Source organism: Dysidea avara, chromosome 3 (genome assembly GCF_963678975.1).
Source record: "Dysidea avara chromosome 3, odDysAvar1.4, whole genome shotgun sequence".
Lineage (NCBI taxonomy): Eukaryota > Metazoa > Porifera > Demospongiae > Dictyoceratida > Dysideidae > Dysidea > Dysidea avara.
The window spans coordinates 5,018,530-5,044,827 of NC_089274.1; the positions used below are offsets into that span (position 1 = coordinate 5,018,530).

General features: G+C 37.9%; 1 protein-coding gene across 4 annotated transcripts in view; it reads right to left on the reverse strand.

Moving 5' to 3' along the window:
- The window catches only part of LOC136249016 (uncharacterized), a 144,359-nt gene that overhangs the window by 97,545 nt on the left and 20,516 nt on the right, over positions 1 to 26,298 (reverse strand). For 3 of the 4 annotated variants that reach the window (XM_066040900.1, XM_066040901.1, XM_066040899.1), the window contains 4 exons: positions 22,241 to 22,312; positions 3,752 to 4,459; positions 1,521 to 1,787; positions 636 to 1,453 (listed from right to left, as the gene is read on the reverse strand). In XM_066040900.1, coding sequence (XP_065896972.1) covers positions 636 to 1,453; positions 1,521 to 1,787; positions 3,752 to 4,459; positions 22,241 to 22,312 — 1,865 coding nt within the window. The remainder of the gene's footprint in view (positions 1 to 635; positions 1,454 to 1,520; positions 1,788 to 3,751; positions 4,460 to 22,240; positions 22,313 to 26,298) is intronic. The other variant, XM_066040902.1, reaches the window with a different exon arrangement.

Genomic DNA, 26,298 nt, shown 5'->3' on the forward strand with positions numbered 1-26,298 from the left:
CAAGAAAGAAAGTCAGAACTCAGAAGCAGGATGAATTCTGTTGAAAAAACAAGCAGAAGAAGATGAATTTGTTGACAAAGTATGGAAATTTTAACTGAGAATATTTTGTTTTTGTCCTATTTTTTATTGATTGATTGTTTCAAAATAATAGAAATGGTTAAATAGATGAAGCAGTTCTAGAGTAATTGTACCTACAAATTCTTTCAATAACTCTTACTCACAACAGAGCGAAATGCCAGTTTCTTCTCCATGAACCTGAGGTGCAACAGAACTTTTGCATCTGTCGAACTGATGCTCCATGTGATTTGTGTCCCACTACAGTCAACTAACGATTGACCATAGTGGGAAAAAAATCATATGGAGCATTGTTCTGTTTCATCTGTTGAAAAATAAGAATTTTTAGTTTTATTAGGGAAACAACCTACACCTGCACATATTCTAGTAAACATTTAATCCCTATTTCAGCCATGGCTGTACTATTGACAGATTGCACGACTGAAATAGGATTCAAATGTCCACTAAAATGGCTGCAGGTGTAGGTGACTTCCCTTGTTTACTACCTTTTATTTCTGTGATCCCTACTCGGATTTAAAATTCATTATAGTGGCACAAAGACAATGGCATGCATAAAATACCTGTACTTCACTGATATCTGATTCAAGTGCAAAAGCTAGTTCACCAATACTAATTTCATCACCATTGTTTAGGTGTGAATTGGGGTATATTATGACTTCTAATATCCCTTGAGAGTATAAAGCTTCACTATGATGTGGTACATTGCTGCTAATGAGACTGACCACACATTTAGGGATAGTCCAGTATAGAATAATGGGATCACTTCTTATTGCTAGTAGCTGCAAACAATGTTCAGTGATGTCACATGTATCCATTATCATTGACCTCACGTTGGTCACATACTGTAGGGAACACTTGTACAGTTCTTGCTCACACCTGATAGCTAATATTGTGTGTGTACTGGAGTCAATGTCAGTGGGAATCATATCTGGTGAAAAGTGAGGGATAGGATAAGATGCTATAGATATAGGTTGGTTCATAAGGTGCATTATTCTGGAATCAAATTCATCTAGCAACTTAACTACTTCAGTGGAACTGTCAATCAACACTCTAAAAAGCGAATGGTCACTCCAAGTAATAAAAGGGCTAAGTTTCCACATTAATTTTAGTAGTGAATCTTGGCATTCCTTCAGTTTTGAAATCTGATTATTAGAGAAGAGAGGAAGTTTGCCTTTGTTACTTGCCAGCAGACTTGCACATTTTTTCAAAATGTTTTTAATGCCAACTGAGTCTATGTGAAGGTTTTCTTTAACCATTTCAATAAGACAAAGAAATGCTATATGTACTCCTGTAGATTCAAACTTTGGCACCGTAAGCTGAGCTGTTGTGGAGTCATCTTGGACAACTTTATCATCTGGCAGTGATTCAGACTGCACAGCTGTAAATCACAATACATATACAGCTAAGTATTGTACATGCATACATATACATATGCACATACATACCTGCAACAAATTGTGAACCAATCCAAGGCCATATACTTTGGTTCAACTTGCAGAATACCAAAATGCTTATGACATCCATGAATTTGACGTAGTGCAAAAGCAGTTTGTTTCTCTGGTAAACACTATGACCAGTAAAGATGACATCTTGGTCATGTAAACTTAATAACTCAGCAGAAATCATTTTAGTGACAATTTGATCTGCATTAATATACATCAACAAAACATCATAGTAGTATCCAAAAACCAGAGTAGGGGTTGATTCACTACCTAAGCAAAACAGACATATTTCCTCACAAATTATGAAGCTACATTTGTAACTACGTACATATGATGCCATCACTGAATAGAAATCATGTACAAAAAATGTTATAGCACATGTATGTACACCCACGTACTTACACAACACATTCACAACTACATACTTTTCACCACTGCTTGAAGGTTCTTAGTTTACTAATTTGTTAAGCTGCTTTACTGTAGTTGTGCCCAGTTATACTGATAGTAAAATGTCAGTAACTTTAAGTATATGGAACATAATTGTTTTACTAAGTTTTAAACTCTCAGTAAACATCAGTGAATGCAGGTTTACTGAAAAGCTACTAAAATTCCAAACAATTAACTGTTCCATATACTGGGGATATACCACTCTAGTAAACTAAGAAGCTTCAAGCAGTGCACACTAGTATAGTTTTTCGAATTTTTGAATTATAATGCTATAGCAAATAACAGTTGTGAGTTAAAGAAAGAATAGAAGAGTAGCACAAAAGAAATTAGGACTGCTTATAAGAGACAAAAAAGAAAACAAGAAGCCTCAATTGTGTTGTAGCAAAGTACATTATCACTGTTATATTAAAGTGACACAAACTGAATACAATAACACACTCTGCCTTACATAACTTCATTGTGCTCAAAGATTAAAAACAAAGATCCATGGACTTAAGCTACTTTTGCAAATGTATAACTTATTGTATTAACTCATAATAATCATATACACTATGGTAGTACTACTATATAGAGTCATGGAGGATTGGTATTTCTTGTCCAAGAATATAACCCAATAGCCAGCCTCATTTTCCCTCTTGGCAGTGTTGCTTAGCCATAACTAAGCTCATCAATATTTTAAAAGCTCTTCCAACACATTTATATAAAACTTCAATTTTTTGATTTAATTGACTGCCTGACTGACTTGATGCCTCTAGCCAAGCACAACTTGACTATGGATAAGGCTATGGGCTTGATTTCTTTACCGCTCGACATTGCTTCAGCCTGAGACATGTCCATTTGCCAACTGCAGCAGCTACAATAAACACATCATGGACCTACTTATGTCCTCCTTTGTGTCCCATTTCTTTCTACACTATCATGTAGGTGTTGATTGGCAGTAACCCGTGGCACGCATGGCTTCAGTACTTTCTTTACTTTCTGTATTATGACTAGATTGATTGCAGAGGCACTTCTCGTACTGTTCTTCATTTGTACCAGATGGAACATGCGTAGCTGGAACTGAAGCAAAACGGCCACTTCGCAATTGAGCACATTTAACCATAATTTTACACAGTGACTGGATGATTGCAGAGGTACTTCTCACACTGTTTTTCATCTGTAATGCTGTATAAAAAGGTGGAACATAGCTGAGGAATGGCAACTTCGCATTTCAGTAATTGATAATTGGGGCATGTATTCAGTCATGCAAATAATGTGTCTGGCACTAGCCATTCTTTTCTTTGATGCAGTATGCAATGGAAATGAATTATGTTACTGGAAAAAAAGTAATCAAACAAGTGTAAGGAATTTTACATTTGAGTAGGGATCACAGATAAAAAAAGCAATGAAACAAGGTCATCTGCACCTGCAAGCTATACTATTTGACAATTCATCCCTACTTCATTATAGCTATACTATTGACAGGCTGAAGTAAGAATTAAATGTCAGCTAGTATAGCTGCAGGTGTAGATAACTTCACTTGTTTCATAACTCTTTCATCTGTGATCCCTATTCAATTGTAAAATTTCTAATTTTTCCTTACACTTGTTGATTACAATAACAAATACGTATTATGTATTTATTTATGTACGTAGGCAAATTTATCATTAAGTGCCATTGAACATGTGGTGCTTGGCTCGGTTACACATACACTGATATCTACAATATATTGTGACAGCTAAACTGTATTGTAGAGTATGCCCTTTTCATAGTTTAGCTGGTTTGGTGTAGGTAAAATTGCTACTAACTATATTGTCTTTTTTGGTCTTGTACAACATGTTGTGGTGAATGAACAACCCAAGCACCAATCTGCAAATGTTCAATAAACTGTGATTGATGAATCATTATAAGAGATGACAAGTACGATTGGTAGACTGTGCTAGTTGGGATATCTCCTGTTATTGTAATACACCCTTTCTCAATCTTTTTAACTACTAACTGAGCAATCATTCCTTCCAAATATGACCGATCCTTCAAAAAATCATATACGGTAACTTGGTCCAAATTTCTGTTTTTCAGCTTAACTTCTACATCAGATCTAGCAGAAAATCTTTGTTTTTTTGATTCAAACCGAGGTATATACTGCCACACTTCATTCAATGTTCTTTTGAAAACATCAGATTTGTACTTTTCCAGCACAGTTATAAGCTCTGAAAATTCAACAGTAATGGCGTCAAAAAAGCTAATACTCATCCAGTTGTGATATGCTCGGTTATTTGAAAACAGGCAAAACAGTCCAGCAGCATCTCTAGTTTGATGAATCTTCTTACTTAATTTGTCATTTTTTGATGAACCCAGACTTATGGTTGATTCACAAGCTTTATTGGCACATGATTGCCTAACACGACCAAAAGACCCTGGATTGTCCTCTATCTTTCTCATAAATATGTTTTCCAAACGACTGAAAGCATGATGAACGTTTGGATCAGAAAAGGTTACATCACTGCTGTGATCAGCTAGAAAAAAGTAAGCAACAAATTAAAATAAAAATAGTTTGTAAATAGAATTTAATTAATTGTAAAGTGCTACAGCTATTAACTTTATACATCTAGTGCAATGGAAATTATCAATTTAAACATGAAACAGGAAGCGGGGTTCCAGCAATAAAAAGTAGTGAAACAAGAGATGATGGCAGCTATGAGGGAAATCCCTACTTAGCACTGGGAAAATCTTGCATGTTATACCATCTTTTCAATGCCAAAGTAGGGACATACCAATTTAGAGATTTTCCCACATTGCTACAATATATGCCAAGTAGGGATTTTCCGTTATTGCTACCATCATCTCTTGTTTCAATTGCTAGAACTCTACTTCATTATTATTAATCAAATTCACGGTGACATACATACAAAATATATACACTGGTAAGGTTTAAGTTCTAGATTTCGGAGATCTACTAGAGCTCATGGTGATCTAAAACTTTGCGCAGGATGTGAGCTGATCCCAGGAGTGCTGCTTTTACAAGAGGTTGAACAGTATGACGTCCAAGTAATTGCTTTAAATTATTATTATTATTATTATTAAATGAAATCACAGAACATGTAACAACATGAACTGGTACAAAAAGTTCTGTTCCAACTCGAGGTGTTACCCACACCCTGAAAGTTGAAGAATCTTGCGTAAAGCTGTTGCTGTTCCTAGTAAAGCAGTCTTTTGTAAAAGGTAGACATTGAGTGTTTTAATATCTAGAATTTCCAAAAAGTTCTTAAGTCTTTTTGTAATGGAGACAAGTGCTCCAGTTACTACTGGAACCATCACTGTCTTCTTTCTCACAGTCTTTCCAACTCGATCCTTAAATCTTGATACTTGGAAAGCTTTTCCTCCTCCTTAGCTGATATGTGCTTGTCAGCAGGGACAGATATATCAATCAGAGTGATGAGTGAAGCACATTTGTCAATGACAACAATATCTGGTCGCCTTGCTGATATGATGTGATCCACAAAAATATGTTAAAGTCCCACAGGATCTTAACAGAGTCATTCTCCACAATACTAACAGGTTTGTGCTTCCACCACACAACAGCCAATGAATACACTTTGCAACATTATCATGTCGAAACTTATACTGTGTGCCAGCCAACTGACTACAACCTGACATTAAGTGCTCTACAGTCTCTGCCTGGGAATCACATAATCAGCATTGGGTAGTAGAAGAATTAGAATACACATGCTGTAGTGCTCTGGTGCTGAGTGTCTGGTCTTGTGCAGCAAAAAGCTAACCCTCAGTTTCCATGGATAAGTCTCCTTTGGTAAGCCAATACAAACTCGTCACTTCATCATAATTGCTGTCCCGTGACCTCACAAAATATCCATGAAGAGCCTTCTGAGAGTAGCACAAAATTCTCTCTGTCTGCCTGCATATTTAATGTTTGCACAACTGTTTAGGGGCTTAATGGACTGTGGTATCCTGTGGTATCCCTAATATTATTATGATTATTATTATTATTATTACTAGGACTGCGTCACATACAACCAAGTACATACACCAACGTTGCAACCTACCCATTGGGCAAGTATAAACAGTGCCATAGGAAACACTCAGAGCAGTGTGCGTGTACCTGTGGAAATGATACATATGCATATGTACACAGGCAAGGGAGTTTAACTGGCATCAGAAAACCACAATACTAAAACACAACCTACACGGTGTGAGACAAATAGGACTGGGCGTCAGTATCTACCAATTGTTCAAAGGTACATGGCACAATTGTTTTACTAGCGCAGCTTAACTGCTACCCAATGCTACCAGGGATACCACAGTCCATTAAGCCCCTAAACAGTTGTGTAATCATTAAACACGTACCTTCAAGGATGATTGAATGATTGATTTATTATTTAAACTCACAGTACTCGGCAAGGCCATTCTTCCGTACTGGATTACACATAATACACAATACATAGTACACAACAAACAAAACTGGAAAGTGTTGATACAGAAAATTAACACCTTGGTATGGTTTTCTGGCATAAAAAAGCAGACGACCATTTAATTGAAGATAAAAAGAATAGCAAAGTTCAAAAGGCAGATGTCAGAACTACAAAAGGCACATCCCAAGCATATATACATCTTTGCTAATAAGAATCCACGTAACTAGCCACAGAATTTGCTACCACGCACATTGCATTTCATCAAATTAAACTCTCACCAAATACAAATTATTAAGCAAACGCCAAATATTCTCCTCTCCAAAATTTCTGCTTATATGATAATACATTACAGTAACCCACACTTTTTACCACTTCCATTAGGGATTTTCAACCAAATTAAAATATTTACATTCCTTAAATTCTTTGGTATGGCAAATATTGTACTATCTTTTAGAATCATTTTAGTGCAAACCTTACCTCAACTGATGGTTCCTATCAAAGAGATATTAGTAAAAGAAGTTGATAGATTGGTGATTTTTGAATACGGAATTTTCAGGGATTCCTGTACATTGTATGGCACCAAGCACAATATCATCACTGTCATAAATTTGAAAATGAAACTCCTAATGACATGAAATTTTCACCACAGAATCACTTAATGTAGTAAAATGCATGAGTTAGGTAAAATCTCTCAAGAATGATCACTCCTCTGTAGAATGACCAAACAATATTTTTGAGAATACTGCACGTTCTGTGCAGAATTAATAATAAACACATATACCACATATATTCAGAGACAATTAACAAGTGATATTGCATAACAGAGTGAACTTTGGCATCACAGGTCACAGCTAACAACTACTGCACTTTATAAAACATGACAATCATAAAGCAACATATACAATCAATAATGTTCAATATTATTTGTAAGGTTGCATTTTTGGATGCCACTTTCCTTTATTTGCCACATAAAAGTATGGAGGATGGTAATCAAGACACACAATAGTGTGTCGTGCGGCCCAAGAAGCCTGCGCGCCACACCGTGAGTATATTAACAGGAAGAAAGAAAACGCAATTTTCACACCTATGTAGCTCTGTGATCCCTTATCCGATTGGAACCAAATTTGCTAGAGACGTGCTTCCCAGTTAGGGGAGTCTACATACCAAATTTGAAGAAAATCGGTCCAGCCATTTCCGAGATACGAGCGAACAAAATTTTGTTTTAATTTCTTCGTTGTTTTTTTTTTTCTTCTTCTTCATTTCGCACACTTGGCAAAATTCGCCATAAAACACGAATGCGTGCTCGGATTGGGCTGAAATTTGGCACACTTAAAGGGCTCATTAAGGCGGATTTCCGTACCAACTTTGGTAGGAATCTGATGAACATTCACGGAGTTATGACCGATTATTTGCGTAAAATAAGGTCGAAGGTCTGTCACACCTACAGGGTAAACCCCTTGGAGGAATCAGTTGAAAATTGAAATGTAGATGGAGCAACCATCGTAGGAGTGCCTTTTTGTAGTTTGAAAGGAATCGGGTTAAAGACCATGGAGATATGACACAAAACCCAACCTGTGTCAAAATTACGCGATCGATTTTTGTGAATAAAAAAACTATTAGTTTTCGTGTCTACCAGGCAAACCGCTTACAGCAACGAGCTGAAAATCAGTATGTAGCTGGAATAATCATCATAGAAAGTTGTTGCAGTAGTACAGAAGAATCGGATTACAAATCACTGAGTTATGATTCGAAAGGCAACTACGTGCAGCAAATGCGAGATCGAGATACTCTAATAGAACAGTCACCCTAATAAAGCATTCAGCTGCATGTATAATCTACACAGTTATATTACATTGCAAGTTATTCTGTAGGGAATTCAACTACAAACAAGTCATCCTGTAGTCAGATCAGCTAGAAGAAGGTACCTAATAGAGAGTTCAACTACAAAGAAGCCATCATGTAGAGAGTTCAGCTCAAATAAATCACCCTGTAGAGAATTCAGCTACAAACAAATTGTCCTGTAGAGAGATCAGCTAGAAGAAGTTACCTTGTAGAGAGTTCAGTTACAAAGAAACAATCATGCAAAGAGTTTAGCTGCAAACAAATCACCCAGTAGAAAGTTCCGCTATGAACAGATCACACTATAGAGAGTTCAGTTAGAAACAAGTCATCCTGTAGAGAGATCAGCTAGAAGAAGTCACATTGTAGAGAGTTCAGTTACAAAGAAACAATCATGCAAAGAGTTTAGCTGCAAACAAATCACCCAGTAGAAAGTTCCGCTATGAACAGATCACACTGTAGAGAGTTCAGTTAGAAACAAGTCATCCTGTAGAGAGATCAGCTAGAAGAAGTTACCTTGTAGAGAGTTCAGTTATAAAGAAACAATCATGCAAAGAGTTTAGCTGCAAACAAATCACCCAGTAGAAAGTTCCGCTATGAACAGATAACACTGTAGAGAGTTCAGTTAGAAACAAGTCATACTGTAGATAGATCAGCTAGAATAAGTCACTTTGTAGAGAGTTCAGCTACAAAGAAACCACCATGTAAGAGAGTTCAGATGCAAACAAATCACCTGTAGAGAGTTCAGCTAGGAACAAGTCACCCTGTACAGAGATCAGCTAGAAACAAGTCACCCTGTAGAGAGTTCAGCTAGAAGAAGTTACATTGTAGAGAGTTCAGCTACAAAGAAACTACCATGTAGAGAGTTCAGCTGCAAACAAATCGCCCTGTAGAGAATTCAGCTACAAACAAATCACCCTGTAGAAAGATCAGCTAGAAGAAGTTACCTTGTAGAGAGTTCAGCTACAAAGAAACTACCATGTAGAGAGTTCAGCTGCAAACAAATTACCCTGTAGAGAATTCAGCTACAAACAAATCACCCTGTAGAAAGATCACCTAGAAGAAGTTACCTTGTAGAGAGTTCATGATCAGCTACAAACAAATCACCCTGTAGAGAGTTCAGCTAGAATCAAGTTACCCTGTAGAGAGTTCAGCTAGAAGAAGTTACATTGTAGAGAGTTCAGCTACAAAGAAACTACCATGTAGAGAGTTCAGCTGAAAACAAATTGCCCTGTAGAGAATTCAGCTACAAACAAATCACCCTGTAGAAAGATCATCTAGAAGAAGTTACCTTGTAGAGAGTTCAGCTACAAACAAATCACCCGTAGAGAGTTCAGCTAGAAACAAGTTACCCTGTAGAGAGTTCAGCTAGAAGAAGTTACATTGTAGAGAGTTCAGCTACAAAGAAACTACCATGTAGAGAGTTCAGCTGCAAACAAATTACCCTGTAGAGAATTCAGCTACAAACAAATCACCCTGTAGAAAGATCATCTAAAAGAAGTTACCTTGTAGAGAGTTCAGCTACAAACAAATCACCCTGTAGAGAGTTCAGCTAGAAACAAGTTACCCTGTAGAGAGTTCAGCTACAAGAAGTTACACTGTAGAGAGTTCAGCTACAAAGAAACTACCATATAGAGAGTTCAGCTACAAACAAATTGCCCTGTAGAGACAAACAAATCACCCTGTAGAAAGATCAGCTAGAAGAAGTTACCTTGTAGAGAGTTCAGCTACAAACAAATCACCCTGTAGAGGGTTCAACTACAAACAAGTCACCCTGTAGAGAGTTCAGCTAGAAGAAGGTACATTGTAGAGAGTTCAGCTACAAACAAATCAACCTGTAGAGAGTTCAGCTAGAAACAAGTTACACTGTAGAGAGATCAGCTAGAAACAAGTCACCCTGTAGAGAGTTCAGCTAGAAGAAGTCACATTGTAGAGAGTTCAGCTACAAAGAAACTACCATGTAGAGAGTTCAGCTGCAAACAAATTGCCCTGTAGAGAATTCAGCTACAAACAAATCACCCTGTAGAAAGATCAGCTAGAAGAAGTTACCTTGTAGAGAGTTCAGCTACAAACAAATCACCCTGTAGAGAGTTCAGCTAGAATCAAGTTACCCTGTAGAGAGTTCAGCTAGAAGAAGTTACATTGTAGAGAGTTCAGCTACAAAGAAACTACCATGTAGAGAGTTCAGCTGCAAACAAATTGCCCTGTAGAGACAAACAAACCACCCTGTAGAAAGATCACCTAGAAGAAGTTACCTTGTAGAGAGTTCAGCTACAAACAAATCACCCTGTAGAGAGTTCAGCTAGAAACAAGTTACCCTGTAGAGAGTTCAGCTAGAAGAAGTTACATTGTAGAGAGTTCAGCTACAAAGAAACTACCATGTAAAGAGTTCAGCTGCAAACAAATTGCCCTGTAGAGACAAACAAATCACCCTGTAGAAAGATCAGCTAGAAGAAGTTACCTTGTAGAGAGTTCAGCTACAAACAAATCACCCTGTAGAGAGTTCAGCTACAAGCAAGTCATCCGGTAGAGAGATCAGCTAGAAGGATCACCTTGCAGAGAGGTCAGCTACAAAGAAATCATCCTGCTTCAACTTTTCTTCTTCCTGTAGTAAAGAAAAAATGACAGGTTAAAAAGCCCTAAAGCCAGCCATAGGCCGGCTTTGGGGTATACAAATACAAAAAGAAGTGAAATCTAGTCCAAAACAGCCAAGCTGTAAAAAAAGAGTGCGGCCCTGAGAAAGGCTATGGTGAAGAAAGATGTGAAATCCAAGGTGGCGGCCAAGAAATGGCTGTGATTGTAGGTTAATGGTAAAAATGTTAATAACAACAATTCAGGTGAATTTGGTGCCGCTAGGTCTTGGCACAAAATTCACCTGAATTGTCGTTATTAAAATTTTTACTATCAACCTACCATCACAGCCATTTCTTGGCCGCCACCTTGGATTTCACATCTTTTTTCACCATAGCCTTTCTCAGGGCCGCACTCTTTTTTTACAGCTTGGCTGTTTTGGATTAGATTATTATATAGTTATGATGACATCACTATATAATCAAGAACAATAATAAACTGTCCCTGACCAAAAATACACACAACAAATAGACAATAACAGCAGTAGGTACATAAATATAACTCAACAGGTGGTTCTGAAGCCTTACAAGGTTTGTATACATGCCAAACAGTGTTTTCTCAGAAGTTATCCATGACTTTGCATGCTATAAAGCAATTCATGATGTATTAGGAGAGAAAAACCATCATTAGGATGTTTAAAACTCAATTAAAATACCTCGGGACACATGTGACCATATACATGCAAAATGCACAGTACAAACATGGCAAGTAAAGTACAAGAATAAACTAGAACATGACATACAAATGAACACATGACATTCATCAGACTTCCTCTCCTGAAATGACCATCCCACATCCTGACCAACTCTTGACTAAGAACATATAGCTACAAGATTTGTACGTAACTACGTAATTACTTAAGTAGTTATTAATAATTGTATGTTGTTATGGCTGTTGGTTGCAACCAACAGACCTTTGGTGTTTCACACCATAAAGCCTAAATAAATAAAATAAAACAAATACATAACTATAAAATCAAGCATTACATTCAGGACAATCATGTGCTAAGCAGATGCATTGTGATGAAGTGGTAGCTCTCTATAGTGAATAAAACACACATTAGTTAATTAAAAGGAGCAACCCGAATCACAGCAATTCACAAGGGACAACACAATTATAGTCTTTATTTTATCAATGACAGAAAATTCATCTGATTCACTACAGCTGACAATGTTTACAGGTAGGATGGATTGTAGCATCTTGTACTTCTGCCAACAAGTTCTATTACTCTTGCCATGTAGATAAGTGATACTGTATGGCCTAAATATTTCAAGGGGGGAAATTTTTGTTGATTTTGCGGTTTCGGGGGTTATCAGCAAAATTTTAGCCTTGAAATATTTAGACCTCCATATAGTCCAATACAGTTTGGGAGTGTTTGCAAATCCATGAAAAATTTATTTTTAGCAATGTTGCTCAACCTCGAAATATTTTCCCCTCAAAATATTTAGGCTATACGGTAACTTTCTCCATCACTACCTTACTCAGTTGCTTCAATTGCCTCTTGTAAATGGTGGAATGTACACTTCAGCACAGTATAATACTTGTACAGTGAAGCCATGGTCTGCAAGTAGCATGTCACTGGGCAAGAGTTTCTGCAACAGGCCACAGTTTTCAAACATCGGAGGCTCTGCCATCCCAACCTTTTGAAACAAGCAATGGAGCATTATTTTCATTCCCACACAATGATGGCTGAGAAAATTCAGCATGTAAAATCGAGAGGCTGTAATATGTCCAACCTGCTGCTGAAACCACATTCTACAACTTCATTGTTTTCATGTATTCTCTTCTAATTGAGCCTGACTGAATGAAACCTACTTAAACAGATGAAAATACCTTTTCACATCTTTTTAGATCAGGATATTCCATTTTTATTGCAGCAGTTCTGTTGAGTGGCTTAGGTATAATCCCTTTTTCATATATTGGTACATACACACCGGTAAACTCTGCTATTAATGATATGATTACAGGTGAGCCTTTGGATAGTTTGTGTATTTGCTTCTACAGTCAAAAGTGCTGCAATGTGTGTGCAGGCTTCTCCAATTCCTGCCACAATGCCAATTGTACAAACTCTGGGAGTGCCTCTCAAGCAAGGCAAACAAATGAATACTGTGTCTATTAGCTCCTGCATGCTTTCTTGGTCACTGACCCAACCATTAGCAAAAGAATTGTAGCCATCCAGGCTTTTCTAAGCCTTTAGTACAATGCTAGGGGTTCAGAATCCAATAATTGTAAATTATATCGTAATGCAAGTAATGTCAGGCTTCTCCCTCAGGCTACTCAAACTATTCAACACGCACAAGACATGCTATCTTCTTTCTGATAACCAACTTCTATGCTCAAACAGACAGTAGGGGTCTTCTGAAGCTTTTAACAGTCTTAGCTTTTCATCATAATTATCTCTCCTTCGTGTCACTTTCCAGCTCGGAATAGTACTTTGAGAACGTTACACTTATTTTACGTCTTCTCCACTCAAAAGGGCGACTGGCAATAGAATTATTTTGCACCCCTGCATGTAGTCGTAATTACCACGCCCCCTGGATAAGCTCTATTAGGGTAAGTGACTGCTCTATTAGAGTATCTCAATCTTATTTCATAAAGTGTAAATAATCAGTCAAGAAATAATAAAAACAATAACACTATAAGGTTTTTGATATGAAATACAGTAATAATGTGCAGTATGTTCATGTTGTGCAGTATTTTTTGTGCGCGCATTGTGTGTTTTAATTAAAATTCCTGAAAATTGTCTTATTATACTGGCATATTATGCTGGCATAATGCTTGATGCTTTTGTTAGCCTATTATGCTCAAAATTATGCTGGCATAATTGATGCAAGCCTACTTTTTTGGGGGCCGCACTCTTTTTTTACAGCTTAGCTGTTTTGGATTAGATATCACTTCTTATTGTATTTGTATACCCCAAAGCCAGTCACAGGCTGGCTTTGGGGTTGTTTTAACCTATCTTTTTTTTTACCACAGGAAGAAGAAAAAGATTTAAAGTAGATTTTAAATACTTAACTATTTTTGATTTTACCTTTACCAACAGGATAACTTGCTTGCAGCTGATCTCTCTACTGAGTGACTTGTTTCTAGTTGATCTCTCTTCAGGGTAAATTGTTTGTAGCTGAAATCTCTACAGGGTGATTTGTTTGTAGCTGAACTCTCTACAGTGTGTCTAGTTTCTAGCTGATCTCTCTACAGTGTAAGTTGTTTGTAGCTGAAGTCTCTACAGGGTGATTCTTTGTAGCTTAACTGTTTACAAAGTGACTTGTTTCTAGCTGATCTCTCTACAGGATTACTTTGTCTGGTTGATCCTCTCTACAAGGTGGTTTGTTTTTGCAGCTGGATTGTCTACAGGTTACTGGTTTCTGGCTGATCTCTCTACAGAGTAATTTGTTTGTAGCTGAAATCACTACAGGGTGGTTTCTTTGTAGCTGAACTCTCTGCAGGGTGACTTATTTCTAGCTGAACTTCCTACAGGGTGACATGAAATGCAGTTGATGGGTCTAGCTGATCACTCTTCAGGGTGGCTGCTTTATTAGAGTGACTACTCTATTAGAGTATTTCGATCTTGCACTTGCTACACAAAGTTGGATTTCATGCTTTAAATCTGATTCTTCTCAACTATTGAAGGGCTTTTCTAAGGTGATTAATCCGTCTGTACACCGATTTGCAAATCATTTCCCTGTGTAGTTTGTCTGGTATAGTAGATGTGACAAGTATTCATTTTTATTAGCTAATCTCAATCACGTAATTGTTACATACTGTAGGTTTTTCATTGTATCTTTATGGTCTTTAACTCGATTTCTCTCAAACCACAAAAGTACCAAGATGTGCCTTTATATCCCGTTTTGTGTGCCAAATTTAAAAACAATCAGATATTGCATCATTGTGATATTGTCGATACCCTAATTTTTGATACTAGTAGTAGTAGTAGTAGTAAAAAGCTTTATAGTACATGTTAAAAATACATAATGATACAAACAGTAGTTACAGCTGCATGAGCAAGACTCTGATGAGCTCCTTACTCAATTTGAATGCGCATACAGTTCGTTACATCCCTCGTACTGTTCGGCCTCTGTTAGCCTCAGTACTTAGTAAAGACCTTTGTTTTTCCATGCAGCATAAATTATGGGAATTTGTGAGATTGTTGTTGTTTCCAAAGCTTGTTTTCTGTCCCCCCCCCCTCGTGCTGGTAAAAAGAAGCGCTATTTGATTGGTTCTTTGTTGTGTGATTGTTTGAACAAGTGGAAATCTGGTGTTGATGGTATCTTAGATCTTTGGCAAGCTGCAGGGGGGCTCTTCAGCTCAATCTGTTGCTACTTCTGCTGAGTCTTTGGAAAAGGGAAAGTTAGACGTGCTTTGCGCTGGGCCTCAGATGGACATTATGGTAACGTACTACGTGCCTTAGGCTCTAGGGGTGTTGCTTCCTATGACAATGTTGCAGCTGGGGATAATTTGATCCGTCGCCATCCTCAGAATGTAGTTCCTTCCCAGTCCAGTGATGTCGAAGGGTTCTGGTGCCTTTCACCCAATTGCTGTTGGCGAGACCCTTCGTTATCTGGTCAGCAAGGTATGTTGTGTGTCTGTGCATGATTCACTTCCTAGTTTCCTACTTCCTCATGGTCAGGTTGGTGTAGGTATTCATAATGGATTAGAAGTTGCTGTACATTCTCTTCGTACCATCCTTGCTACTGTAGGCTCTAATTGTGAACTATGTTGCTTAAAGGTGGATATGCATTTAATAAGTGTAGCCAGGATTCCTTTCTATCACATTGTCGATCTGATCTCCCAGAAATGTTTAGCTGGGTGCAGTGGTCTTACTGCTGCATTGGGGAACTATGTTTTGGCCCACACTGGATTGCTTCCTCAACTGGCGTGCAGCAGGGTGATCCCCTTGGACCATTACTGTTTTCCCTTGTCCTTATTGATTTTTTATCCAGTGTTACTTTTCCAGCTGGACTGGCTTTTCAGTTGTGGTGCTTGGATGATGGAACTTTGGTGGGTATGCGCTCTGGCCTTGCTTCCTTTTTGCAAATACTTGTACGGCATGGTCCAAGTTTTGGTCTCTACCCTAATTTATCTAAATGTTAGGTCTTTTGGCCTTCTGGTAATCAGTTGTTTCCAGAGTTTTCCATTGTCTGTCACCCATATTTCCTTATTGCAAGAGGAAGGAGCTGCCTTTCTTGGTTCCCCTGTGTGGGGATCCTCTGATTATTTCTTGTCGTTTGTTGGCAAGGCTGTCAATAAAGTGGCTTCTCTTCAGGACTGTCTTGAGGGTTTGGGGAACCCTCAAGTTGAACTCCATCTTCTCCAAAGTTGTCTGGGTGTTTGTAAACTTAATCATCTCTTGCGTACTATTTCCCCAAATTGTGCTATTTCTCAACTTGAAGTTTTCAATTATAATCTTCGATCTGCTTTAGGTTGTATTTGCAAATCTTCAATATCTGACTTAGCTTGGCTGCAGGCCACTTTACTGTGTTCTATGGGAGGATTGGGTTTGCGTGAAACTACCAGTACCTCTTCAGCAGCCTTATTAGGCTCTTGTTTCAGCTCCCAAGAATTGTGTTCTCATCTAATCCGGTCTTTTAGTGGGGGTCCTGACATGTTTCCTTTCATCCCAGATCAGGATGTTGCTACCTCAATTCTGCTGCCCTGGATTAACAGTGATTTCTTTCCTGATCTTATCCAACCAGCTTGTGGGCAGCATGTTTTCCAACATGAACTTGATATTGCTCATCAGACCCTTTTGCTTAATTCACTTACCATTCGGGACCAAGCCAGAATTCGTACCAGTTCATGGCTTCGGGCCATTCCTTGTGATTCTTTGGGCCTATCCATGTCCTCACAGGAGTTTGTATGTTCTCTTCAATACTGGCTTGGTGTCCCTCTCTTTTCTGCCACTTCTCTGGTTGGATCGCCAGGGTGATGTTTTTCACCCTGACTCTGTGCATGGGAAGCCTGCATACTTCGATGTTACTATGCGTTGTCTGTTACAGGAATTTTTGTTGGGTCGGACTGCAGTTTCAGCAGGTGTGGCTGCTGCTAAGGGAGAAGAAGACAAGGATGCTCACCATGATGAGCTTGTGCAGGCTGCTGGAGGTGTCTTTGTCCCCCTGGTGGTTGAGTCCTTGGGTTTGTAGTCTGCTGCTAGTCATCCTGTCTTGCAGGATATTGCTTTGAGGACAACCACCAGGAGTGGCATTTCTCGTGGCCTAGCATACTGCCATCTGCTAGAGCAACTCTATGTTTGTCTGAGGTGCCACAATGCCCAGACATTTTTACACCTATTTAGCCTGTTGCCTGGCAGTCCTATTGTGGGAATTGAACTCTGTTTCATGCTCCCACTCCCTGTAGTTTGGTCAGTAGTCTGCAGGGCTTTCTTAAGGCCCCTGTCTTGGGGTTTTGCTGTGTGTATGCTGGAGGTCCATGCGGTGTTTTTGTAGGTCTGTGTAGGCTCTGTAGGTTTAGCTGCTTTTTTCTGCTTATGTGTCTTTTATACATTAAATTAGATATTGTGTTCACATTTTATGGCAGTTTTTGTAAGTGAGCGAAAAGACAAAGAAGAAGGGAAAAAATGAAGAAACTGAACCAATTTTTGAAGTCTCATATCTTGGGAATTCTTGAAGCGAATTTGCTGAAACTTGGTCTGTGGGGTACTGACATTGGCAGGCATGTCCACAGCAAAAATAGTAGTGTTTCGTAAAGGCAGCATGAGTTACAAATGCATGAAAACTTCATTTTCTTTTGCAGTTTTTTCCTGTAAATATAGTTACACACTGGATTCTTGGGCCACACGACACATGGTAACCAATACTTCCAAGGCATTGTTAAGCTGGTTTTTTGGTGATATTTTTTGGTCAGAAAACCCAACCTCCATGATCCATAACTTATTTATTTATTGATTTATTAATACTTTACAGGACTGTACAGATCATAATAAACAAAATTAAACAAAATTTAAGAGCTTAACCCTTAAACCCGCAGAAAACTTTCAGAAATGCGTGTTTACACAATATGGGTATGCATGGCGACATTAGGTGGGGTAACTTAATTCTTATAGCCTACAAATACACATAGATTAAAAGTGTGTTTATTGGGCTACTTGGAGAAGGTTAAATAAACACTGTAACTACAGTGGCTTACTTGTTATGAAGCGGTGAACAGCGACGAGTCATGTCTCCGTGTTTCTAAATTCTTGCCACGTGTTTAATTTCGATTCGATTGTGGGTTTACTCACGTGAGTCATATATGGCGTGATGCAGAATTTCACGAAGAGTTGAATGAAAGTTGTTGCAGAGCGATAGGATCAACTACCATCGAGTTATCAACCATTTTATAAAGGTATGTAAAGGGTTTGCATGTTTCCTTACCGAAAAGATATTTGTATGGCTAGTTTTGGCTTCACCATTTAGCGGTAGGGTAAAACCCTAGGTATCATTTTGATCCTTGCTACATCACGAGTAGAATGACATAAATTGTATAGCCGTAGGGTGGATGCTTCAACAGTTACAGCACTTTGTGTAAAGCATGCGTATTTATTAAGTGTAAATCCAGTTTTCTGGATTATGTGGGTTTAAGGGTTAAACGGTTAAATTACAGCTCTGAAGGTCTACCAGTGTCTTGCACTGGTAGCCATAATTAATTACTTAGAAATTAGTAATAAACACAGTGGCTTTAAAAAACTATTATTTACAACTAGCCCAAACCTGAGACTGGGGGGTAATAGTACATATTAAATTTCTTTGTGACATATTTTGTGTTCTATATTGTCAATTATTTTATATCAATAGTGGACTGTGAAAATAACCATAATTATAAATTGCAATTTTAGTGGACCACAAGTGGAAATTTTTGAAAATGGCAATCCCAAGACTGGATCTTGTGGTACTTTTAGTCAAATCCCTGTAAACATGTACAACACATGTATGTAATTTTTGATTTCATTCTTTTCTGTGGTGCAGCTTGCTATTTAGTGTGACTTTTACAACTAGCCAAATCACCATTTACAACTAGCCAAAAGTCATTTTCAACTAGCTTTTTGGCCACAACCAGCCCCTTTTTTTAGCCCCTGAATAAACAGTACTACAGTACTGTATAATATATAAAAAGTCAATCATTATTAACCAAATTAAACAATTATTATGGTGTACGCACCAGAACAATACAAAAACTATATAGAAGTACAATCTATTTTCAAATTTGTTGTACAGTGTATATGCATATGAGACTATATAGCTGGAAATTTTAAGGGACAATATTTCAGGCTTTTGTTTTGCAGAACTTAGTAAAATACAAGCCTGCTACATTCCAAGATTAATATTTTTTATGAATTTACAAAACTTGTGTAGTGAAAATTTCAATTTACTCAGAAAATTTACAGGTTTGTAGCCATGCATTTACCATGTACATTGTATTACTCCTAGCATTGGTACCTTCCCTACGTACAGAACCATTTCCACATTAACTTTAATGATCAATATGATGGGAACCAAGCACTAAACATCAGCACTATTCATGTGATATCACTTTTACAGTACTGCACATAAGCCTTACTGCAAATAGACTGAAACGAATTCTCACTATGATACTGGTACCTGCTAGGATATCACCTTAGTGACAGTATTCCAGTGTGGTGATTTGCAAGTACAAAATGTTGGTGTTTTGAAATAGAACACACGGGACAAATGCACAAAGAAACATGCACCCAATTTAGATGGATTTCAGGGGGGGGGGTGCTAACATAATAGTTGGTTGGCTAAGAAAAGTGACAACTGGTAAATACAACTAGCTATAGTGTGCAAAGCACATGCATGCTCTATCTAGGGGGGTCTGAAGGCATGTACCCACAGAAAATTTTTGCTAATTTAGCCTATTCAGTAGTAAAATTTGGCAATTTTTTACTGAAGAATGATGCTATTTTGTTTAAGTGATTCACAATACTTTCACAATGCTTATAAAGCATTGTGAGCCACCTAAGTATAATAATGATGAAATGATACCATTATTCCAGAACATTTGTAATACTAGCTGTCATATAAGGGCACAGCCAGTAATAAAAAATATATTCTTTACATAAAGAACAGGAAGGAGAAGGATGCAGCTAAACATGATCAATACTTGCCATTAATTTTGTGTTTGAAATACCTTAATTTAGCGGTACATTAAATTTAACAATTTTATAGTTTGGTTTTTTGCTAATTGATTACATCAATTCACAAATTAATAAAATTTGTACTAGTAATAGCATGGGTAGCAGTGAAATTTGGGATAAATACCACGAGTGTTGTATTGGAAATGGGGATAAATTTCACGAGGCGAAGCCGAGTGAAATTTACCATTTTCAATACAACAAGAGTGGTATTTATCCCAAAATTTCACTGCTATACCCATGCTATTCCCAGTTAATACCATACTCGCTGTATATACGCATGCTGTGCATTAGCGTTGCTATGTACGCAATTTGTCACTATGTACTAAACACGCGTAAACACTAATTGGTGCTACATTGTTAACATAAATTTCTAGCCAATGAAATTGCAATTACAACTTTTTCACTGCTGTCAGTGAAACACGGGATAAATTTCACTGCTACTATTGAGACTTTTGTATGGGCAGTGAAACAGGTATGGTATTAATATGGTAAATTCATCAATATACAAGATTGCTAAATTTAGTGTATTACTTGGCTTAAGGTGCTTTACAGCCTCATGGCTCAAACTATAATGTCCAAACAATAACAATGAAGAGAGTGCAAGTATACACTCACCATGCAGTGTGTAGAGTATACATAAGTAGAATTTTCCAGCTAGGGGGGTCTAGGGTGATGCTTCCTCAGCCTGCTACAATGACTGGGAATCGTTTTGTTGTGGAATTACATGTCTAGACAGGTTGTTTAAACCAAGTAGAAGATTGTAAACAGCCTGAATCCCTCGAATGTAATGCAACAGCATGGAGCACTTGGAAATGAAGCCAAGAGAACAACAGCGCTAGTCCATAGTAGACCATTAGTTACCCAAACAGGCTTGTTTACTACAAGTTCTTGTCAATGATACAATTGTGACAACATTTCAAGTTTTTACCAGCTGTTATAAAGAGCCGGGCTGATGCAGCTGTTTGCAATTTGTACCAGCGTTGAAACCGGGTCGGGTCATCCGGGTCAACCAGGTCACATTTTCTCCAGGTCATCCGAGTCCGACCCAGTTTACAAACTATCCGGGTCTGACCTGGATTAGATCACGTGAGCAATGAAATTGTTCGTTTGACAATGTGGAAACTTATAAACGCTAGTCATGTAGCTCTTTCGTATGGTCAGCCACGCCCATTTATTTGTAGGTGCAGTCTGTAGCATGAAACTGTGCCCGTTGGCTGTCTGCAAGCTTACATGAAGCCACGCCCACTAATCAATTATTGTAAGAGTTGTATATAGTGTAGTCTTGCAGCAGGATAAGTACCGTATAGCCTAAATATTTTTAGGGAAAAAATTTTCACTGATTTCGCTGTTTTGGGGGTTATCAGCAAAATTTTTAGCCTTGAAATATTTAGACCTCTATATAGTCCAATACATTTTGGGAGTGTTTGCAAATCTGCGAAAAATTTATTTTTAGTAACATTGCTCAACCTCAAAATATTTGCCCCTCAAAATATTTAGGCTATACAGTACTTTTGTGAGCCACATCCACTTCAATATATCGGGAAATTGTAATACTAGGTATGCACGAAACCACACCCAATTGCTGTCTGTAAAAACTCACAGTAGCTACGTGAAACCAAAACCCACTGACTGATTTTAAATTATAAACTTACTGGCTTAGTTATCACATAACTACTCGTTTACTCAACACGGATCGAACGCTCAAAACATAGTCTCGCTCGCTCGAGACTACCCAAAACATAGCTCTTGTCACACGCCTCGTCTTTATTAATCTGGGTCAATCCGGGTCACATCCGGGTCAAATCCGGGTCTGACCTGGATTGCTATCCGGGTCAGTGGGTCATCTGGGTCAGCAGTAGTGACCCGGTTTCAACGCTGATTTGCACAGGGTGAAACTTTATGGAGTGGTTATTTTCACTACCTAACAATGCACTTTACAAGAAAAACAGTATAAAGTTATAGTATTACCATCCCTTTTCTTACAATTATCTGTTAGAAGATCACTACAAGTTTGCCATTTTTGTGGTGTGATGAAACAACTTATTATGTCATGAACATATTTAATGGATATAAATTAGCACTTGTATGGCTTAGCATACCATCCATTTAATTAAACTGCATCAGATCTGGCTTTTATTCAAATTACTATTTGGGTCAATGGTGTCATCTGGATCAGCAGTACTGACCCACTTACATTGCATAGTAAACATAGATCGAAACCATAATAGACATAAATTATATAGACATACTTCTTGTTTGAAGAGACAAGGTTGGTTCTGTTGAACGCAGTTTCATTGTTGCTATAGATGATTCCACTATGTCTGTAGAAAAAAGTTGATGTGTACATCTATGTAATAACCTAGTTGGCTAGGTGTATGAATAGTAAGTAGGTAATCAATACTGAAGTATTGCAATACTGCAATACAATCAATCAATCAATCAATCAATTGATACTGTAATATAATAGGTAATTAATCAATACTCTTGTGCACAGGTTAACAATTACTAATGGCTAAATGGGTGACCTATTTCAATCATAATACTTAAATCAAAATAACAACCAATACTGCATGTAACACACAAAAATTATGATGTAATAAAATATTCAGTTGTTTATACATACACAAGTAGAAGAAAAAATTAGACATTTAAGTTTGATATAGTGAACATAAAAACAATGGAGGTCACCTATACCTGCAGAACACTAACAGACATTTAATCTCTAATTTAGTCATGGGTAGCTATAATTATAGGGAATTACAGGTGCAAGCCACCTCTCTTCTTTTACTACTTTTCTATGGCTATGATCCATAATCAAACTTTAAATTCATATTTTTTTCTTCTTGTTTGTTTACTTTTTGTAACATAATTATTACTGGTGAAACAGCGTGTACCACATCAAAAGAAAGAATGGCTCCATACATTTTTCATCTCAACGTGCCCAAACTATGAAGCCATTACACTTTGTTTTCAGCTATGTTCAGCCCATTACATACTGTTGCAAATGAAAAACATTATAAGAAGTGCTTCTGCAATCAATCCAGTCACTCAGAAAATATGGACGATTATTGTAATGTAGGGAAGCCAACACATGCGAATTGACACCACACTTGCAGCAAAAATAAATGAGACATGAAGGAGGACAAAGCTAAGTCCATGAAATGTGCAATGTATGTATAGCAGTATGCCAAAAGGCACCTGTTGGGCTAAAGTAATGTCTAACAGTATAAAATCAATCCTGTAACTTTAGCCGTTATTGAGTTAAGCTTGTCTGAAAGTATCAGGCGGTTAGCCTGCACTGAATTTTTTTTGATTTAGTAGCAACTTATGAAAATGCTTCAGGTAGTACTGAAGAAACTTTTGGTTTTACCTAATCAATACTGCCAAGGTGCCAAGAACATACTGTGAGGATGGTTTCTGGTCAATTTGCAAGCCTCGATGTCCCCTAAAATACAGCTGTATACTCTTTTTACTAAGGTCCCTTACATAGTGACTTGTCCTTACTTTAAGCTTAACTAGCAAACTATTCAGTGTGCCACCTATCCCATTCTACACTAAGATTTGATGAACTGGCAAACAAGATGGCATAGAGGCTTCATTGATTTTAGTCAACAATTAAAATTTGTGTAATTTTTTGTAGTATGCAGTACTTCACACATTATTTTTCAATGTGTTTTATGAAAAAGCAGGGGTGTAGCTAGCCAGAAGGTGATGGAGGGGCAGGCATACCCCCACGAAACACTCAATATCGTTCAAGATTGCAAAAAGGGCTAATGACCAAATGGTGGGCTAGCCAACATACGGCGTTATATTGTTACAGCTTAACTAACTAGCTACAAAGTACTGACTGCTTATCACTTGTCAATGGAGGTATACTTGTCAAGCATCATTGCACGTGCCACAACTGTTCTCCAACAAGTTCATCCACAGTCCGGTAGAACAGAGTTCTACCCACACTGGTCGGCAGTGGTTCAAAGCAACCAGTACCTCTAAAAACTGACGAGTACTCTCTTAAATCCGACCAGTACAATTCTTACATTTTACTGACACACATGCAATATACCCTAATATAACACACAGCATATCAGTTCATATTAACTTTAGGCCACCACTCAGGAATTTCTTTGCAGAACCCTGCGGTAGAGCTTTATTGTTAATATTTTAGTGTAAATACAAGTTAATTTATGCTGTTAGCCACAGACTGTGCTACAGTCCTAGCACACTGTGGACCGGATGACGTGTTCACTCACTTCAGCCAGCCAGCGAAATTCAAATGCCATGTATTGTACGAAATCCCAGTTCAACACCTGTCTTGCTAGTAGAACTTGTAAGCTTGTGACTGATCCACCTGACTGACTGATAAAGTAAAAAAGATTGACTGGCATGCTACTACACTGCCGTATGAAGATCCAGTGTGATCGACTTGAGAAATTAACTTTGTACACTTAACACTTTACCACCTCATAGGCAGTAGGTTCATAGCACCATCTGGTCTCCTTTGTCACTTGTGAGTTGCAACTCCTGTGAGGTCACTTCAAGTACGTGGGTAACCCTTTCTGGATTCAAAAATGCTCTATCACGTGAGTAATCTAGGCTAAATATAGAAGTGTGTCTCTGACATTTTCGTTTGGTGGAGTTGATGTAGTGTGTACTTTCACTAGCAACCCTTGGTGATACTGCGTAGTAGTGCACATAATTTATAGTCATTAGCATGTTAGTTTAATACTGGTAAGCTTGTGATGGAGGTTAAAAACTTAGTGATGGGTGGGGCAAATTCCCTCCTTACCCCCCTTGGCTACGTCTCTCTGAGAAAGTATATTGTTACAAACTATGTGAGGTATGGACACATTAGTGAGCTGCATGGTAAATAAATGACTGTTCGATTCTGAAATAACTAGTACTCAACACCAAATTGTCCACTGCTTCATTTTGCCATCTTATTAGGGCCATTACAAGGAGTGGTCAGGGATGTTTTTCTGTGGCATGCAGAGCCAGTGCTATTGACATTTTAGCACAAAACAGAAGGACAATACAAGTACTACTAACATACTTTCCAAATTAAGCACATTCTATCGCATTTGTGGACTGAAAACAAGGTAACCTAAGAAGACATAAACTGCCTATATCAGGCCAGTTGTTGGCTGAGGATGCCTGCTATCATAGTACATTGTACAGTGAGAGGATTCCAGGATGCTTGCATGCAAGTAAACCTCTTGTGTATGCTTGTTGTAAGCAGTCAATTAGGGAGCTTAGGGGCATAGCTAGAAATTTTAAATAGGTGAGGCAGACCTTGCAATGCTTTATGAATGATACATGCACTCTAGTGTGTAAGTACAATCGGCATGCATAGCATGCTCTAGCTATGGAGTCTGGGGGCATGCTCCGCAGGAAGCTTTTGAAACTTAACAGTTACAAGATTGAATCTGGAGGTAACTTTTTAGTCCTACTATTATAGTAATTACAAAGAATGCACATTATGATATTTTATGCATGTTGCTCAGACCTTGACTTGAGTAGTATAAGCCTGATAACATGTCAATTCAGGAGGTCTGGGTTATGTCCCCCTGGGAAAATTAGACCATCTGAAATTGATTGTGAGGAAAATTTAAGTAGTTTAATTTTATCAAAATGATTATATTTTTAAAAAGTTGCTTGACTGTTGATTTAGGGTGAGTGCTCTATTAGGGTGACTGTTCTATTAGAGTATATCGATCTTGCTTGACCAGTTTCTGAAAACCTCAGTAGCTACCCCCTAGAGCTTCCCCTGGATGGACTCTTACAGGGCTCAATCCAGGATATTAAGTTAGGGGGGACAAAGTAAAATTTTTTAGAATGTAGGGGGGGGATTCAGTTAGTACGAATATGAGAGAGGATCACTATAAGTGTGCAAAGCACACTCCGAAATGTGAAGCATGAGGTTTCTAGGGGGGCCTGGGGGCATGCCTCCCTCCCTCCCCCCAGGAAATTTTTGAAAATCGGGTGTGAATATGCACGATTTTGGGAAATTTTACTATGAATGCATTCACCATTTGATTAAATACAGTACAACTAAGGGAAAGATCATCAATTAAACATTTTCACTTCTAACTAAACTTTTACTGTTGGTCAAGTGCTAGTAGGCAAAATTTTCATCGACTGACACATCTGACAGTCACAACTAACAAAATTCTGGTAACACAAAACACAGTTACAAGTGTTTTCTTAATTAGTATAACTAATAAGAAACATTAACAGCTGTCAAGTGGCAAGCGGCAACAGTTCTGTTTATAAATTTTATTGTTTAGCATTGAAGCATCCTGTAGTACTG